Raw genomic sequence first — 19,160 nt, forward strand, 5'->3', positions numbered from 1 at the left:
GCAATGGGATCGCAACCCTCGGTGTCGCGCCCGCACCACGCTCAACCAGTGAGCGGACCGGTCTCTATATGGGATCCAAACCCTTGGCGGGAGTGCCGTCCCGCTCCCAAGCACCGCACTCTACCGAGTGCGCCACTGGGCTGGCCCTGTTTTTAAATCTTTTATCCATGTTTTTCTTATTATCTCTGTGCGGCTTTCTATGTGTTTTCCTCTTCCTTGCAAAGTTCTACCCTTACCCCTTATGGCGACTTCTCTACAGATGTTTATTGGTAGGAGTTTGGGTGGATTTAGTTTTGTTTCACTCATATTCTCTGGGCATATAACCCTTTTGTGGTCCCAGTTCAATGTAGAGAAGGACTTCTTTTAGACATGGGTGGGGCTGGGCCAATGTCTTGAATTATGTCTTTGTCTCCCTTTAAGACTGCTAAACCCAAAGCCTCAACTTTGTGTAGGTTGGCAGTAACTTCAAGACAAAAGCCCTCTAGATTTCCACTTATCTCTCTGGGTTCTTTCTTTTTTGGCTTGCAAATACTTTGGTGATGATGGTGATTATTATTATTTAAAAAATATTCTAGCCAGCATTTTTAGTTTTCAGTAAGAGGATTGTCTAGACTGTAACTATCATAAATAGATGGCTCCCTTCCATTTACCCCTTGGGCCATATAGTCTTTTATATTTACCCACATATTTACCATTGTCCATATTCTTCATTCCTTTTCATAGATCCAAGTTTCTATCTGGCATCATTTCCCTTCAGCCTGAAGAACTTCTTTCAGCATTTCTTGTGCAGATCAGCATAGTTATTCCTAGACCTTAATGTTATCTTCATATTTAAATGAAACCTTGCCCCTATTTAGCAGGGCTGCTAAAACAATTATAGTGAGATAGAGAATGGGGTCAGATAAGAATGGAATTCTGTTCATCTTAGATTGAAATTCTTGGATGGCTGGAATTTAGTTTTTTATATAATCCAATGTAAAACTGATTGCATAAACATGCTTGCTATGTTGTTGCATTATTGGTTGTCTTTCAGTATCCTCCCTCGTGTCCCCCTCTCCCAACTTTGGTCATTCCACAAAGCCAAGAACATTTACCCTTATATGAAGAACCTTTGATATACTGACTTATATAATATGAAAATTGCTAATTTAGTAAGATTGATTATGTTTACATTCAGCAGTGAAAGCCCTAACATTAAATATAGGGGAAATAAGGAAGTAAGTAATTGATGCATTGTAGTTCATTTCTATTGTTGTTATTAAAGCCCCTTAACATTTTGACGTTTCAGAGTGTTTCAACTGTCTAGATGATTCTCTTAATGAAAAATAATGTTTGTTTAGAGCATAAAGCTGACCTTTTCTTTCCTAACTTTAAAACTTTTCAATGGCCCCACCTTTTGTACAGAGTAAAAAGTATTGCCTCCTTGGCAAGGCATAAAAAGATCTTTCAGTTTAGTTTCTTGTTTCTTTCTCTACCTTTGCGTCCTGTTGCTCTTGTATTGTGTGCTACAGTGGTTGTTCTTAGTTCCCTGACCACACCTTGCCATTTCACACCTCTGAGCCCTTGTCATTTCGTGTTCCTCTTTGCCTGGAATTCCTTATTTTAGCATGGTAAAATCCTACTTGTCCTTTAAAAGCCAGGTTTCACAGCTTCTGTGTTTTCCCCGGTTCCTCCAGAGTTTATTATCCCTTCCTATGCTCTTGCATAATTCTATTATTGAACTTTTTATGAAACAATTTAATTACTTAAATAGAGGTTTGAATCCAACAATAATAAGCTGAAGGCTCTTTGAGGGCATTTTTTATGTGTTGGCTCTTTAATCATGTAGTAAATGTTGAATAAGTGAGCGATGGGAATATATGCTCTTTTTAATGACTATATAATAAGTAAGCAGAGAAATTCAAAACTACCATTATCACCCCCTTTGTGTTAATTGGAATGTCTTCTTAAGTTTGTTCACTAAAGTTTGCAATTTAATGTACTTATGAGGTCTTTTGGTTTTTAAAAACAAAATGATTTACCACCTAATTGAAATAATTCTAAACAAGTTAGAATCTTCCTAAAGCATGTTTTCATTTCCATCAACAGAATCCAACGTGGCGGAGTCTTGATTTTGGAATAATGCCGGACCGTCTTGATACATCTGTGTCTTGTTTTGTGGTGAAGATATGGGGTGGAAAGGAGGATGTCTACCAGCTGTTGATTGAATGGAAAGTCTGTTTGGATGGGCTGAAATACTTGGGTCAGCAGGTAATTTTTGGACTACAGTTTAAAGTAGTTGTCATCTCCAAATTAACCTTTCTAACCTTTTTGTTGATTCTTCTGACTCTACATTTCCTATTATAAAGAGAGACCTTTATGATTGCCTACTTTTGTTACTAGGGAAGATTTTTATGATTATTTGCTTATGTTACACTACTTATGTTGTTATGTCTGAGTCATTGCCCAGCTTTAAAAAAAAATACCTTTAACTGATGAAACTTATGAAGAATCACCCGAAGGTGCTAATTTAAGATGTTTTATGTATGTGTGTGTGTTTGTGTGCATGCGTATGTGTGGGTGTGGGTGTATAGGAAAGGATATGCTTTCTTATAGTGTTCTGCTACTTCTTTTTCATTGGATGCTCTCCTGTAGAATCTGAAAATGAAGTTGAAATAAGTAATACACCATTAAACACCTCTCTTTTGACCAGTAGAGTTGGGTTATTCCAGGATTAAGAAGAGCTACTGTTTATTGAGCACAGGGATGATAATTGCCTACCTTATACATGGCTACCTGTCCCCCACCTTTGCTGTACCCATGACTGATTAGCTAATTGATCATTCTCTTCTAGCTGAGCTCAAGTAGCTCCATAGTTCTTTCTAATGCAAAGTTCCAGGATGCAACTAGCAATCTATCAGAATTGCATATGAAATGAAACTTATTTGCTACCCCAGACATAGGTTATTATAATTAATGTTTATAGCAACCTTGTGAAGGTTGATATTATTGCCTTTATTTTCCGGATGGGAAAATTGAGTCTCAGAGATTTTAAGCAATTACTCAAGATCACACAGTTAGATAGAGCTAGAATTTAAATCCGGTCTTGGGTGACTTAAAAATTTGTTTTCTTTGTACTATACTACACTGGTGTATACGTATATGGTCCTTGGTAACCCTCCTCCTCCTTGAAATAAGTACCATTTCTTTTTGTGGTATCTATGGTACCACTATTAAAGGTAACCCTAAAATGTTAGTTATAGATTATTTATAAATATCCTTGATGTTTTCTTAATATTTATTCAATATATGCTTTCTGGTATGTTTCTTTTTGAAGAAACAATTTAATTCTCATTATTATTACTGTTTTTTTCCTTTTTGTCTTTTTTCGTGACTGGTAACGGGATCGCAACCCTCGGTGTTGCGCCCGTACCGCGACCGGCAACGGGATCGCAACCCTTGGTGTCGCGCCCGCACTGCGCTCAGCCAGTGAGCGGACCAGTCTCTATGGGATCCGAGCCCTCGGCGGGAGCACCACCGTGCTCCCAAGCACCGCACTCAACCGAGTGCGCCACTGGGCCGGCCCCATAATTCTCATTATTTTTAAGATTAAAATTTTCTGCTCTCATTTTGCTTACGATATTTTTACTTTTTATTGAAAGTTTTTTTTTTTTTTTAACTGTGGCTAACATGTTTTACAATAAATCTCTTGAACTTATTCCTGCTACCTAAAATTTTATATCATTTGACCATCTCCCCAAACTTCCTCCCCGCAAACCCCTGGTAACCATCTTTCTACTCTCTACTTCTGTGAGTTCAGTGTTTTTTTTTTTTTTCTCCCCCTTTTTGTCTTTTTTACTGACCGGTAACGGGATCGCAACCCTTGGTGTTGCGCCTGCACTGGGGACCAGCAACGGGATCGCAACCCTCGGTGTCGTGCCCGCACCGCGCTCAGCCAGTGAGCAGGAACCGGTCTCCACATGGGATCCGAACCCTCGGCGGGAGCGCCACCACGCTCCCAAGCGGCACACTCTCCAGTGCACCACCGGGCCAGCCCAAGTTCAGTGTTTTTAAATTATACATACAAGTAAAATCATGCTCTTAACCATATTTTTATTTAGTTTGTGTCCTTCTTATAGTGACTAGAGCAAAGCATGTCGTATATATATTCCTTAACTAAATTCTAACCTCCTACAATTTTTAAATCTCTTATCTTTTAATTTTTTTCTCTGTTTTAAGGCTGGTCTTAATTAAAACTTAAAAAATAATAACTTTTGGTTTAAGGCCTTTCTCTTCTCTTTTGGTACCAGATACTGGTTGCCTTTAGACTAGCCAAGAAGAACCCAGCACTGAGGCGTGTGCTCTGTCTGTCTTCCCACATGCCATACTTGGCTCTCTGTGGATAGGCTTTGTTATCAAGTACTTCTTTATCTTTCATCTGATTTTGTACATTTCGTGGAATATGGTGCTTCTTAACATTGCAGTTGCAAGGCAATAGATTGGCCAGTGAAGATGGCCTTGGCCTTCATCCTGTTTTTCAACTCACACATTCCTTAGGTGGTGGTCTTCTTGAAATACCCAAATGTGTTTATGCTAACCTGCCCTAATTTCAGAGAGTTGGCATTCAGGTGTTGTCTTATGAAGTTGGTTATGCTGGTATACCAAAGAACAAAAGAAAGAGAAAACATTTTTTAAGCCAACTAGAAACTTGATATCATTGTGGGAGTTCAAAACTTATTTATGAAATAGATATAACAAGCAACATAGTAGGGCTGGCTGGTTAGCTCAGTTGGTTAGAGTGCAGCCTTATAACACCAAGGTCATGGATTCAGGTCCCCACCCTGGGTTCAGGTCACCACCCCAGACAGCTGCCAAAAAAAACCCCAAAAACAAAAAAAAACATGTAACATAGTACTAAAAATCAGATAAAATAGAATTACAAATTGTTAGAGGAAAGTGAAACTAAGATGTATTAGGATAATAGCCAGAATCAATTACGTTTGTTAATTGATCATCTGCTTTCCACCAGGCATTCTCTCGCTGTTAAGCATCCAGAGATACATAAGACAAGATTCTTAGACTTGGTAAGCTGGTGATTGATGAATACCTTCATAGGGAGCAATGGGAGTTGTACCTGGAGGAGGTAGTTAGACCAGCCTGGATAGAGTCAGGGAGGGCTGACTTCTGAATGGTTTTCTTTTAAAATCAGGTTTATTGAAGTACAATTTATATATGATAAAATTCATCCTTTTAAAGTATATAGTTCAATGAATTTGACAAATGTATAGAGTAGAATAACCACGATCATAATGAATAAAGCTGCTGTGAATATTTAAATATAGGTCTTTGTGTTGACATATATAGTCATTTCTTTTGGGTAAATACCCAGGAATGGAATAGCTGGGTCTAATGTAAGTGTATGTTGAAATTTATAAGAAACTGACAAAAGTTTTCCAAAGTGACTGTAACATTCTGCACTCCAATCAGTAGTGTATGATAGTTCCATTTGTTCCACATCTTTGCTAGCCCTTGTTATTGTCAATCTTTTTAATTTTAGCCATTCTAATGGGTTTGAAGCAGTATCTTATTGTGACTTTAATTTGAATTCCCCTAATGACAAAATGATGTTGAGCATTATAAAAAATATGCTTATTTGCAATCAGTCTCTCTCTTGCTCGCTTGCTTGCCTGCTCGCTCGCTCGCTCGTGTGTGTGTGATCTTTTGCCCTTTTTTTTAGGTGGCTGGCTGATAAGGGAATCCTAACCCATTACCTTGGTGTTACCAGCCTTTTGCCCCCTTTTTTTGGGTTGTTTGAATTCTAATTTTTTTATATGGTTGTAAAAGTTCTTTATGTATTCTGGATATAAGTCAGTTCTTTGCAAGATATGTATTTTCCAAATATTTTCTGTCAGTCTGTGGCTTGTCTTTTCATTTTTTTTAACAGTGTCTTTCAAAGAACAGAAGTTTTTTATTGTTTATAAAGTTTACTATACCAATTTTCTCTTTTGTGTTTCATGCTTTTTGTGTCTTCTCCAAAATATTTTTGCCTACCCCATGGTCACAAAAATTTTCTCCTATGTTTTCTTCTAAAAGTTTTATAGTCTTAGGTTTTAATTTATGCTTACGATCCATTTTGAATTAACTTTTATATAAAGTGCAAGGTTCTTTGATTTGCAGATTGGTGAACAATTGTTCGTGTACTATTTGTTGTAAAGCTATTATTTCTCCATTGAATTACCATATCATTGTTGTTAAAAATCATTTGTGTGAGTCTATTTCTCTATTTTCTATTCTATTTCATTGATCTCTATATCTATCCTAATGCCAATACCAAATAGTCTTAATTACTGTAGTTTTATAGAGTGTCTTGAATTCAGGTGGTAATATGAGTCCTCCAACTTGTTTTTTTCCCAAAATTGTTCTGGTTATTCTAGGTCTTTTGCCTTTTCATATATACTTTAAAATCAGTTTGTCAATTTCTACAAAAATCCTGCTGGGATTTTGATAGGTGTTAAATCTAAAAAAAATTGGGAGAGAATTGACATCTTAAAAGTATTGAGTATTTCAGTATACAGACATAATATCTCTCTGTTTATGAAAATTTTCTTTGGTTTCACTCATCAATGTTTTTTACTTTTCAGCATACACATCTTGCACATATTTTGTTAGATTTGTACCTATGGATTCCATGTTTTTGATGCTAATTTAAATGGTGTTCCTGTTTCCAATTTTTTTGCTAGTATATGGAAATGTGTATCTTTATTGAGCTTATATTCTTTTTTTTTTTTAAAAGATGACCAGCAAGGGGATCTTAACCCTTGGCTTGGTGTTGTAAGTACCACGCTCAGCCAGTGAGCGAACCAACCATCGCTATATAGGATCCGAACCTGTGGCCTTGGTGTTGTCAGCAACACACTATCCCGAGTGAGCCATGGGCCAGCCCTTATTGAGCTTATATTCTATGACCTTGCTAAACTCACTTATTAGGTCTAATACCTTTTTTTTTGTAGATTCCTTTTGTAGATTGCTAGGTAGGCAGTCATGCTGTCTGTGAACACAGAGAGTTTAACTTCTTCCTTTCTAATGTGTATGTTTTTTGGTTCTTTTTCTTGTTTTATTTCACTGGCTAAGATCTTGAGTACAGTGTTGAATATGAGTGGATTGAGTACAGTGTTGAATACAAGTGATCCTGGGGGAGAATGCATTTAGAGTTTCACAGTTAAGTACAATATTAAGTGTAATTTTTATAGATATTTTATCGGGTTGAGGAAACTTCCTTTTATTTTTAATATGCTGAGAAGTTTACTGAAGGGATGTTGAATTTTGTCAAGTGGTTTTTTGGTTTTCTTTTTATTTCTAATATAAACCCCACTTGGTTATAATGTGTTAGCCTTTTAAAAGTGTATGTATAGTTTTATATATATAAACATGTTGCTGGATTTTTATATATTGTTGGATTTGATTTGCTAGTATTTCACTAAGGCTGTTTGCATCTATGTTTTTGAGGATTATTGGTCTGTACTTTTCTTGTGATGTCTTGGTTTGTCTGGTTTGTCTGGTTTGGTATCAGAGTAATACTGGTCTCATAAAATGGATTGAGAAGTGTTTACTCTAATTTTCTTTCCTGAAGGAATTTGTGTAGAGTTGTTATTATTTATTTCTCACATGTTTGGCAGAGTTCTTCAGTGATGTCGTCTGGGTGTTAAGATTTCTTTGTGAGCAAGTTTCCCCCCTCCCCCCTCCCGCTAGAAGAGGTTTAATAATTGATAAAAATATTTGTGGAAAAGTTTAAAAGTATGACTTCAGGGAGTTCTGGTCAAGATGGCAGAATAGACCATCCCTAGCGTCACTCTCTCCCGCAGATCAATCAGTTTACAACTATAAAAATGTAACAACAGACAAGCTGTGGCTGCTAGAGCTCAGGGGAAGAGGAGGAGAGACCTACAGAGTTCATGAAGGTGGGAGAAACCAGGATGAGAGAAGGAAAAAACTGCTTGGAGCATTTTGGGCTGAGGCCACTTTAAGGCTGGAGCTGCTGAGCTCATGCAGCAGGAGCTGGCAGAAGCCACAGCTGTGCCCTTCAGATGGAGTTGCTTGGAGGTGGCAGGTGAGAAGAGGGCCTTGGTGGCCTCCAGGACAGTAAGACCACTAATAGGATTCCTGTGGACACATACAGGAATGAGTAGCAAGAACAACTGAAAAAAAGTGCCACTCAGAGGCTGGTGAGTCATCATGAGGGACCGGCACAGGGTCTGGAAGTGTTTGGAGCATTGGCCGTGGTAGAGACGGGCCCACTGGGGGAACACTGGGACATAGCAAGGTCAGCTGATCCACCCCCCAGTCAGCACAGGACCACTCAGAGGAGTCTGGTCAGGAATATAGAATTGCATGGGGTGCAGTTTGATGAAAAGACTCAGGCCCAGATCAGAGTTTCTACACAAGCCAGGTGCCTTGGGTCTCTGGAGAGCCAGAAGTACCTATAAAGTCAACCTTTAAACCCTGAGCTGCACAAAAAGCCTTCCCTAGGGAAACAGCAGCAAAGCAGCAATTTAACTCAACCACACAGCTCAAGTACTGGTTCTTACAGGAAGTTCCTCAATTTTAGAAATAAGCAAAGGACAAAAAATTAGCTTTGGCCCAGGCACACCACCAGCGCCTTGGGGCCTGGCCCAGGGCATGGAGCCAGAGACCGCCCCCCCCCCAACCAGGCACACCACCAGCGCCAAGGAGCATGCCAAAAACATCACCTCCGTGGGGGTGGCCCACCACAGCCACCATACTAACCATAGCCGCCACGAAAGTGGCTAGACATCACAACAACCACGCAGATGGTCCGCCAGCCACTGGAGTGCATTGACACAAGAGTCACCAGCAGAGATCAAAGAAAAGAAGAGGATGTCTCTCTCCTCAAAGCCAATTCCAGAGTGACAGAAAAAGCATCTGCTCTATGATAATATTGGGGGACATGAACATACCTCTCAGCATTAGACAGATCATCTAGGCAACAAATCAACAGAGTAGCCATTACTCTTTCAGAGAGAGAGAGAAGAAATCTAGGGTTATCAGTGGTGGTGGTGGGGGGGAGAGAGACAGGGATAGGGAGAGATTGGACAAGGGGCATAAAGAATAAGTACAATTTGTAACAATATATATACTAGTAATACTGATTTGATCAACATATGTCAACATTGAATCCCAAAAATATGTATAATCAATTATGATTCAATTAAAAAAAGTATGACTTCAATTACTTTATTAGATATTGAGTTCTTCAGTGTCGGGCCTCCCTGAGCCAGAGGCCGACAAAACCGAGCGGGAAGAGACCCCGGTCCAGCCGGGGGTCCCTTGTGGGGCTGAGCGGGATGATGAGTGTCGCTGGCACGGCCCTTCCCCCCCAGGACCTTCCTCCCCGGGGGCCGAGAAAGAACACCACCGAGCCAGGAGAGTGGTCAAAGCCGGAACTCCGTTTATTTGCAGGGCGGCACAGCTTATATAGGGAAAAAGGGCAGGGCGGGTTTTGATATGAGAGATCAAGCAAAGAGCCAATAAGAAGGGCTTAAAAGGATAGGGTGAGGTGGTGGGGAGGCTTTACGCGAATACGGAACTAAAGTTGCTGAATCACTGGGACCCGGAAGGGCGAGGCTGGCAGCTACGTGCCGTTGAGCGCTAGTGAAATGGTGGCCGCGGAGTGCATGAACTGGCGCCCGTGCGCGTCAGGGCGCATGCGCGCAAAGTTATGCCCAACACTTAAGGTTATCTGTGTCTTAAGAGAACTTTGATAATTTGTATTCCAAAGAAGTTGTTTCATCTGAGATTTCAAATTTATTAGTATAAAGTTTTCCACAATATTACTATGTCCTTTCAATATATGTAGGATCTGTAATGATCCTCTCCTCTTTCATTCTTGATATTGGTATTTACTGTATTCTCTCTTTTTCTCTTGGTCACTCTGATTAGAGATTTATCAATTTTATTAACTTTTCAAAAAACTAGTGTTTGATTTTATTATCTTTATTATTATTATTGTTTTCAATTTTATTTCTTTCTATTTTTAATTTTATTATTTTTCCTTTTTCTTGCTTTGTGTTTAATTTGCTCTTTGCTAGTTTCTTAAGGTGGGAGCTTGGATTACTGATTTGAGACTTTTCTTCTTTTCTAAAATAAATATTTAATACATTTTCCTTTAAGCACTGCTTTAGCTATATCCCACAAATTTTGGTATTGTGTTTTCACTCAATTCAAAATATTTTCTAACTTCCCTTTTATTTCTTCTTTGACCCATGGATTATTTACAGGTGTGTTTATTTTATTTTATTTTATTTTTAAAGCCAGTCAAATATAGCCACAGTGGATTGAATACCAACTTTAGTGACACTAGTTTTAATAAGGTCTGATAACCCACTACCATTGGACCAGCTAGTGTGTTAATTTTCACACATTTGTGGATTTTCCAGATATCCTTCTGTTGTTGATTTCTACTTTAATTCTGTTGAATATAGAGAAAATTGTATGACTTCAATGCTTTTGACTTTTTTTTAGATTTATTTTATGGCCTAGCGTATATGGTCTGCCTTGGTGAATGTTTCATGTGCATGTCATGTGCATTCTGCTGTTATTAAATGGAATGTTTTATAAATGTCAACTAGGGTTAAATTGATTCTGAGTGAGTTTTGAATGTGTTGCAATTAGCCAGAAAAGAAAAGAGGAGAATAGTCACAGAAGTATGATATAACAGAGAATAATCTAATCCCTTCATTTTTAGTTGAGTGATGGTACAATTTGTCCAAAGTCACATACTTATGCCAGAGCTATAAATGCAACCCAAGCTTAATGAATAGCTTTCAGAGTTAATCAGAATGTTTTTCCCAAAGGTCATGAACTATGCTGAGCCTGACTTGGATTTTGATGACAAAGGCAGGGGAGTTTGGAAATAGCTCTGTTCAAGGTGGGAATTTGGAGAATTCGTTGATACTGCTTATATGGGCCATGTAGCATCCTAATTTATGTGTAATGACAGAAGTTCTTGTGCTTGGTTTAAATGGTTAGAACTTTGTATTAATAACAACAGTAATTTTATACCCCTTCAGTGTTTGGGTATCTTTTTACATGCACACAATGGCCTGGAGAATATCATGTGAGCTAGTATTGTTATTTTCCTCAGTATTTAAGTGAGAAAACAGAAGCTCAGAGAGATTAAGTGATTTGCTGAAGGTCACACAGTGATTGGTGGATTTAGGCTCTTACTAGTTCAGTGGTTCAGACTATATTTATTATTCATTTTACTAATTCTAATTGGCTATCTTAAAAAAGTGTGCTGTTTTTCATAAAGACATAAAAATACAAGGTTGTGGTTAGATTAATAGAGTTCTATATTCTATGGTTTCCAAGTTAGGATTCTACCAATTATTGTTGGGTCAGTAATCTATAATGAATAAAGGATAGTACATATCACTCTTCTTATAGCATAACTTCTGAATTGTACATAGCAGTTCTGAAATGTACATAGTGTGGAATGTGATGCACCCTGTTTTGTTAAGCATGTTTTCCCTTTTCTTTATTAGTCAGGAATGAAAGGATCTTTCTGAGCTTTATGGTTGACTGATTTCTAATACATTATTAGATTGTTTTTCAATGTTTTTCATGTGTAACTTCCAATAGGGAGTGTGTGATTAATTTTGCTTTAGTAATAGAGGTAGGAGATATGGAATTCAGGTAAATGTTCACAGGAATATTTTGTTGCTGGCTTTGGCTGTTCTTTCTCTAGCTAGAGAAAGAAAAGATCAAATATTTTGTTCTGGTTATCTTTCTTGTCTTTTGCCCGCTTGAACTTTCACTTTAATCCTTTTCAGTAGAAGAACAATTTGTTTTTGTTTTTTTAAAGCCACAACTCTGTCTGATGAAGTAACTAAATCTGTTTTTGCATTTCACAGTTGGGCACTTTATACTGTTTCGAGTTATTTTAGATCTCAGTTCTTCTGTTTTCAGAGTTTTATTCCTCCCACCTTTTAGGTGAAGTTTAATTTAGGGCGGCACTGACTGAAGCTCAAATCTGTTGCATCTGAAAGAGAATGGTGTGCAGGCAGTAATAAAGTAGACATTAAAGACTTTAGGAATGGATACTATTACTTTTAAACTTCCTTCTTGAAAATGGAAAGTAATATTAGTCTATGTCTTTTCTAGGGCTTCATATTTTTTAGAGCACTCTTAGAGACTTGCTGTATTGTGTTTTCTCTGAGATCAGAGAATGTATATAGCATGCCTCTGAATCCCCTGTCCTTCAGGAATAAGTGTTCCATAACAACCTCAAGAAGAAGTGTTTGTGGAAAGTATGTTTGAATAATGGTGACTTCATGTGATGGTTTTGTGAAACTTTTGTCTAAAGCAGGAAATGCTCAATTGGTCACCTGGTCTTTTGATAAGTGTCTTTTCTGCTAGTTTGTTTAGATGTAGCCAGCCTATTTCTCAGCTTTGAAGTAGGCCCTCTTACAACTGTCATATTAAAATGTGACGTGAACAAGAAGAACTAATAGTGTGTTTTCTTTCTCTTGTAGATTCATGCCCGCAATCAAAATGAAATAATTTTTGGGCTGAATGATGGCTACTATGGTGCTCCATTTGAACATAAGGTAAGAGGATTCTCCTAATGTTATGAGTTTTGTTTAGTGCAGGTGTGCCTTGCAGGCGTACAGAGTAGATATAATACTGAAAAGCTCTTTGTAGGGCCGGCCCGGTGGCGCACTGGATAAGTGCGCCGCTTGGGAAGCGCGGTGGCGCTCCCGCCAAGGGTTCGGATCCCACATACAGACCGGTTCCCGCTCACTGGCTGAGCGGGGCGCGGGAGCAGCACCGAGGGTTGCGATCCCATTGCCGGACACGGAAAAAGACAAAAAAAATAAATAAAATAAAATAAAAGCCCAGCCTGAGCCTGCTGGATGACAAAATCCTTAAAAAAAAAAAAAAAAAAAAAAAGCTCTTTGTAAATAGAATGGTGTATCAAACTTAAAAGTGTCAAACTTGTAAGTATCATTGTAAGTTTATTGCTTAGTGTGGCTTAGGGTGAATGTTTTTTAAAGTGAAGACTCATTTTGTATGGCATATAAAAACTCCAATTCATCTCTTCTAAATCCAGATTATATTAATTTTCCTAAAGGAAAACCTGAACTAGCTATTTTCTCTTTCTCTACATAATTCTTTGAAGCTTAAGAAAAAATGGTGAGTTTTTATTAAATATAGTACAGTTTTATTAAATGTTTCAGATGTCTTTTATAACTTTCAATAAATTTAAAAAGCCACGAGTCAAGTTGTTTTACAGGCAGTATCTATATCTAAAGGTGATTATGGAAAGGAGAGGGAAGAAAATCCACATTTACCAAGTATCTACTATTTATGTTACTATGCCAGGTGATTCATGCTCTTTTTTCCCACTTAATACTAGCCACAAACCACTGTGGTGAGTTTTGTCCTCTCTATTTTATAGATAATGAAACAGGTTGTGAGGGATGAACTTCATAGGATCATAAATCTAGAAAGTGGCATGAGCTGAGATTTCAGGTTGCCTGCCTGTAAAACCTGTGCTCTTATGGTGTTTTACCTGTAAAATTCTGAAGCCTATACATTATTCGCTCTTAATGATTATGTTGTTTTATAATTCTTGGTTGTCTGAAATGCTATTGCTTAATTAGACTATTAAGAATTCTTTTCTCAAACTAAAAACTATAACAGCAATATCTTTAGAGTCCAGTAGATGGCAACACTTTTTCATTTTAATGGGAAAAGAATTAGAGCAGGAATGGAATTCAAGTCAAAAGGATCAAATATTTTAGAATAAAAGAAACTCTTAGGAGATTGAAATCGCAATTTGGTGATGAATTTCACCAACACAACCACGTAACTTGATTGTCTCAAGTACCTATTCAAGCTGAGATTGAAGATTTAGGAACAACAGCAAGTTTTAGGATCTGCTTTGAGAGCCAGTACAAGTGAAAATTCCTTATTTTATATTTTTCAAAGCATGGTACTTTTGAAAAGTAGAAAAACTGTATTCTAATCCCAGATTTGTTTTGGTACACACTGTGTTCCACGAGCAAATTACTTAACCTCTCTTAGTTTTAAGTTCCTCATCTCAAAACTAAGAAAATCCTTATCACCTGGTTAACACTGAAGGGAATATTAGAGTTATCTAACCTAAAACCTTTATGTCATAGATGGAGAAACTGAGAATCAAGGAGCCTTATGACCTATTGAACTTGACAAGTTAGTTTCATGCTATAGATGATAACTTTAGACGTAGCTGTGCAAAATCATCGCATACTTAGTCTCATAGTTCTTTAATCTTTAATGATTTACCTATATATAATTTCAGTCCATCCCTACAGCAACCTTGTAGGAAGGTAGGACAACTATTATTATCATTATTTGCTTTATAAGGAAATTGATTCATAGAGAGGTGAAGTGATTTACTTTAATTCTGTGGCTTAGTCATTTCTATACAGTGAATTGCTCCCTGCTCTTTGCTCCTGAACCCTTTGGACATACCTCTGTTAGTAGATGTATCAGATCATCATAATTTTTTGATGGTATATCTGTGTCTCTTTCTAGAGTTCACAGACTGTATCTTAACTTTGTATGTCAGATAGCAGCCTCAGTAGCAGGCATCTAATATAGTAAGTACTTGTGGAAGAAATGATTGGCCAAGGTATCAGGATGAGTTAGAGGCAGAACTGGGATCACAACACATCTCTCCCTCTAGATATACATTTTTCTTCATTATACCATGTTATCTGTGAAAAGGTAAGGGCTAGATGATTTTCATCATTTAATTTCTTTTTGAGATTTCTTCCATCATTTAATTTTATTAACTGTGCTTAAATGCTGTTATAATTTCTTTAATTTACAGCAACTCAAGTAGGCAAGTGTTAGCATTTTCATTTTCAGGATAAAGATGCTGAAACCCAGAAAAGTTAAGAGATTCTCATTTAATTAACCTTGGAGAACTGAGTAATTAAGAAGAAATTCCTTTTGCTAGTCATTCATGTTAATGGATACTAACTTGTTTCCAAAGCACGTCCCATATAGCACACAAGCAGAACATTCAGAGGTAGGGATTAAGTGTCCCAAGTAGAGCCTGTATTTTTTTTTTTTTTTAAAAGATGACCGGTAAGGGGATCTTAACCCTTGACTTGGTGTTGTCAGCACCACGCTCACCCAGTGAGCTAACCGGCCATCCCTATACAGGATCCGAACCCGTGGCCTTGGTGTTATAAGCACCACACTCTCCCGAGTGAGCCACGGGCCGGCCCGTAGAGCCTATATTTTAACAACAGACAGCTAGATATGGTATAATTTCTGTCCAGGTCTTTCAGTATCCTCAAGGAAAAGTTGGAAAGTCATAAAAATAGCTCATTCCTATACATATTCTATTCAGCTTCTCCCCCTCCCCCATTCCCCCATTACAAAATAGAAGAAAGACTGGACAAATCCTCAGGGGCTGTTTATAATAGCTTCCTGATTTATTATAAAACATCTAGATATCTGAGCCCAGTTTAAATCCAGGGTAAAACTTTGATTCTCCTTTGAATTACTTCAGCTGGTGTGATCTCCTAGTAACAGTATTATGCCAGGGGGTTCAAAACTCCCCACCCCCCCATTTTTGTTTTATTTTGTTTTGTTTTTATCTTACTTTTTATTACTCAATTGGGATTGGGCATTTTTATGCAAGGTAGTTTTCTAAGAATATAGTCACAGAGAATATAAAGCTCTGCTGTAAAGGCTTAATTCCAAAAGAGGTGCAGAACTTTTAAGAACTACCATTGGTACTTTTCATTTACTGAGTGCCTGCTATGTTTCAGACACTATACCAGATACTTTATGTGTTTTTATTTAATCTTGCAATGACCCTATGAGGTAGTTATTATCCTCATTTTATGAGTGAAGTACCCTAGAAGAAAACATTAAAACACTGTCCAAGATTATGTAGCTAGCAAGTAGCAGATCTGTGATTTGAACTGAGGTGTGCCTCATTTGCAGGCTTGTTCTCTTAACCATGATGCTACATGGTGCTCTACATTTCTTCCTACTTCATATAGTATGTCAAAGTACCAGGTCTCTATCTTTACCTTTAAGCAGAGATATCCACTAGCTGTGCACTGTGAGAATCAAATGAGTGAGTACATGGGCAAGTAGGGTGGGCATACAACACCCAGGAGACCATCAACCCACTGAAGTCCATAGAAGTTCCATACATTAGTCACTTTATTTGGCTTCCCTCTGAGTCTTTTTTTTTTTTTTTTTCTTTCTCCCTCCTTTTCTCTTGGATCAAATTATCTTTTGACAGATGTTTGGAAAATCATTTTATCCTGTAATTCATATTTATAAATCCTGCTGTTGCAGTGTGGTCCCCATTCTCTCTCTTCTTTGAAACCAGAGAATAATCTGGGAAAATACCACATTTCCTGTTATGAATTTTGAGGATCTTATCTTCTTAGCATAATTTTTGAGCTTTTAAGAATTTTAATTCTGGAAAATTCAAAGCCAAGCATGGTTCTTCATATGGATGTTTTAGATTCTTGAGAAGTAAACAGAAACAGAGCTTTAGACTTGTTCTCTTCAGAGAGTTTAAAATTTTGAAAACTTGATTTTACTATTAGATTTTTTTTGGCTTTTTTTCTTCTAGAATATTCTGTTAGATTTGTAATGAGGGCATTTTTGATCTTTTTTTCCCCTCTAAGTCAATTTCAGTTTAAACTGTTCTCGCTCAAAGCTGGGAATCCTTTCTCTCTCTCTCTCTCTTATCTCTTCACTAATGCTAATCAACATGCTGCTGGGCTGGATCTCAGATCCTTCTAACCCTTCCTGTGTAGGCTGTGAGTCAGGTAATTGAAAGAAGATTCTTGCAGCTTTATGCAAGTAGACATACTTTATTCTTCAGATGTGAGCTTCACAGACATGCTTTATCCTCAGATATGAGCTCTGCCTCTACTCTGCCAACCCTCCATGCTCTGCCATCCCTCCGTGCTCTGCCATCCCTCAGTGTTCTGCCAACCAGTGGTTCAGAGCAGTTACCTTTGTATTCTTAGTACACAATAGTGGCTACAAGCCAAGCATTACATAATTACAGTAATCATGCTGAATCAGTAAATGGGCACACATGCACAGTTACACTACTTTTATAACTTGTTAATAGTGAATGTGCTGAATCTTGCCTATTTGTAACAGATCTGAGGCAAGTGAGCCTGACTAAACTTTTTCTATTTTCCTTACACATGCTATCACTGTTGCTTTCTCTCCCTTCTCTCACTTCTGTCTTCTATTACAGTTATAATTTATGTATAAATCCTTTCTTCCTATTAGGAGATATATTACTTTCAAAGGACGGAGGTTATGCTTTACTCACTTTTATAGTGTCAGGATTTAGTGTAGACTTGGCTTAGAGAATATTTTTACATGAATGAATGAAATCTACTTGGATCATATTGTTCCTATCTCTATTCTAAAATAGACTTTTCACATAAGAGATGGTTACTTCAGCAGAGTCACTTTCAATCATGGAGTAGCATTGAAGACAGTATACTTCATACTTGGAGTGCATGACTGTGATCGTGAATATTTTCTGAGGGTTGTTTAAAATATTGAAGTGTGAACAAGAATCTCTTCATCTCTGTTGATTTGAAATTAAAATTAATTTTAGTTTTAGGATCCCTAAACCTTTGCTTAATAACACTATTCTTATTTCTCAATTCTTCTCTCTGTTTTAAGGGAGAGGAACAATATCCTCTGTTGTCTCAAATCTTGGGCCAAATCTAGGGTATATACATATTCAGCTCAGGTTTAGTGTCTAAAAAGAGGTCTCACCTTCCCTCCTTAACTCAGCCTCTAGGCTTCATCAGATCTCAGAGCCAGAGATACTTGCACAATTTTACTCAATTTAAACTTGGCTGACACTTAAAAGTGTATTAATGTCCAAATGGACATATACACATAGGAACACAGGTTGTCTGTTGACTCATCAGGTAGCTATTTTAGTAGTAGTCATAAAAATAAATACTGTATTAAAAAAAAAAGTCTTCTCATTGCATCTGAAAATGTGCTCAAGTAGTAGGATGAGCCATTATTTTTTTTCTTGCTTATTGTGATTTCTTATTTTACCTAAGTAAGTAGAAGAAGAACTATTTGCAAAGCTCACTTATGGTTTTAATAACATGTAGAACACTATTGGGTCCTGCTGGCAAAAGCTTTCAGTTAAGGAACCCTTAAGCTGTTGTCCTCAGGCTTCTGCTTGGGCCTTTTTTTCTCATCAGCACATTGTGTCTGAATGATTCAGATCCCTCCCAAATCTACATCTCCAGTCTAGATTTCCATATTTAAACTTGTGTCTAATTGCTTGGATGTTTTAGAGACATGTACTGTACATGGCTGAAATTGAGCTTAATTTCCCTTTCCCTCTCACAAAACTTCCTTGTGTTCCTTAGTGGAATGAATGGTACTACTATCCACTTACTTTCTCAAGTCAGAACAGAGTCCTGAACACCTTCCTCTCTCTTAGAATCATTAGTGATTGATATCTGCTAAATACCTACTTCTTTCCTGCTTCTTGACATTGTAGCCAGAGTTATCTTTCTAAAATGTTATGTTCCTCCTTTATTCAAATCATGTCAGTAGAGTTTGCCTTCTGTAATTAGTGGCTTACATAGTCTTGCTGTTTCTTATTTCTAAACACCACACCCTTAGTACTTTCTTATGCTAAAATTTGTTCATGTTAATTTTAGCTTATACCACATTTCCGTAGGAAGATTTTCTGTGACATACCTCTTAAGTCCAGTTTGGATACCGCTCTTACATACTTTCATAGCACCTCACATTATATTTCCCTCATCACTGACCCTTATCCTATTATATTCTGATTGCCCACTTGCTCATCTTTCCTGCTAGACTGTAAGCTGTGTGAGGGTAGGGACAGTATCTGTCTTCATCACTAATTTTTCCCTAGTGCTTAGCACTATGCCTGACGTATAGTAATTACTCAATATTTGTTGAATGAGGAAGTTTCTGTAGCTACAGATCATTAGAAGTTCTGTTGGAATATATTACTTGGTTGTCATCAGTAGTGTAGTGTTACTCAAAATTCTAGTTCTCTATGTCTCGGTGGTATTGTACTTTTTTTTTTTTTTTTTTTTTTTTTTTTT

General features: G+C 37.4%; 1 protein-coding gene across 1 annotated transcript in view; it reads left to right on the plus strand.

Annotated features, from left to right (window-relative positions):
- Positions 1-19,160, plus strand: part of LOC103594074 (UV radiation resistance-associated gene protein) — a gene marked incomplete at its 3' end in the record, with an annotated part of 302,923 nt that overhangs the window by 66,992 nt on the left and 216,771 nt on the right. Inside the window, exon 5 of the mRNA XM_008577262.1 lies at positions 12,531-12,605. Within this exon, the coding sequence (XP_008575484.1) occupies positions 12,531-12,605 (75 nt within the window). The remainder of the gene's footprint in view (positions 1-12,530; positions 12,606-19,160) is intronic.

This window comes from Galeopterus variegatus, unplaced genomic scaffold (genome assembly GCF_000696425.1).
Source record: "Galeopterus variegatus unplaced genomic scaffold, G_variegatus-3.0.2 Scaffold1473, whole genome shotgun sequence".
Taxonomy (NCBI): domain Eukaryota; kingdom Metazoa; phylum Chordata; class Mammalia; order Dermoptera; family Cynocephalidae; genus Galeopterus; species Galeopterus variegatus.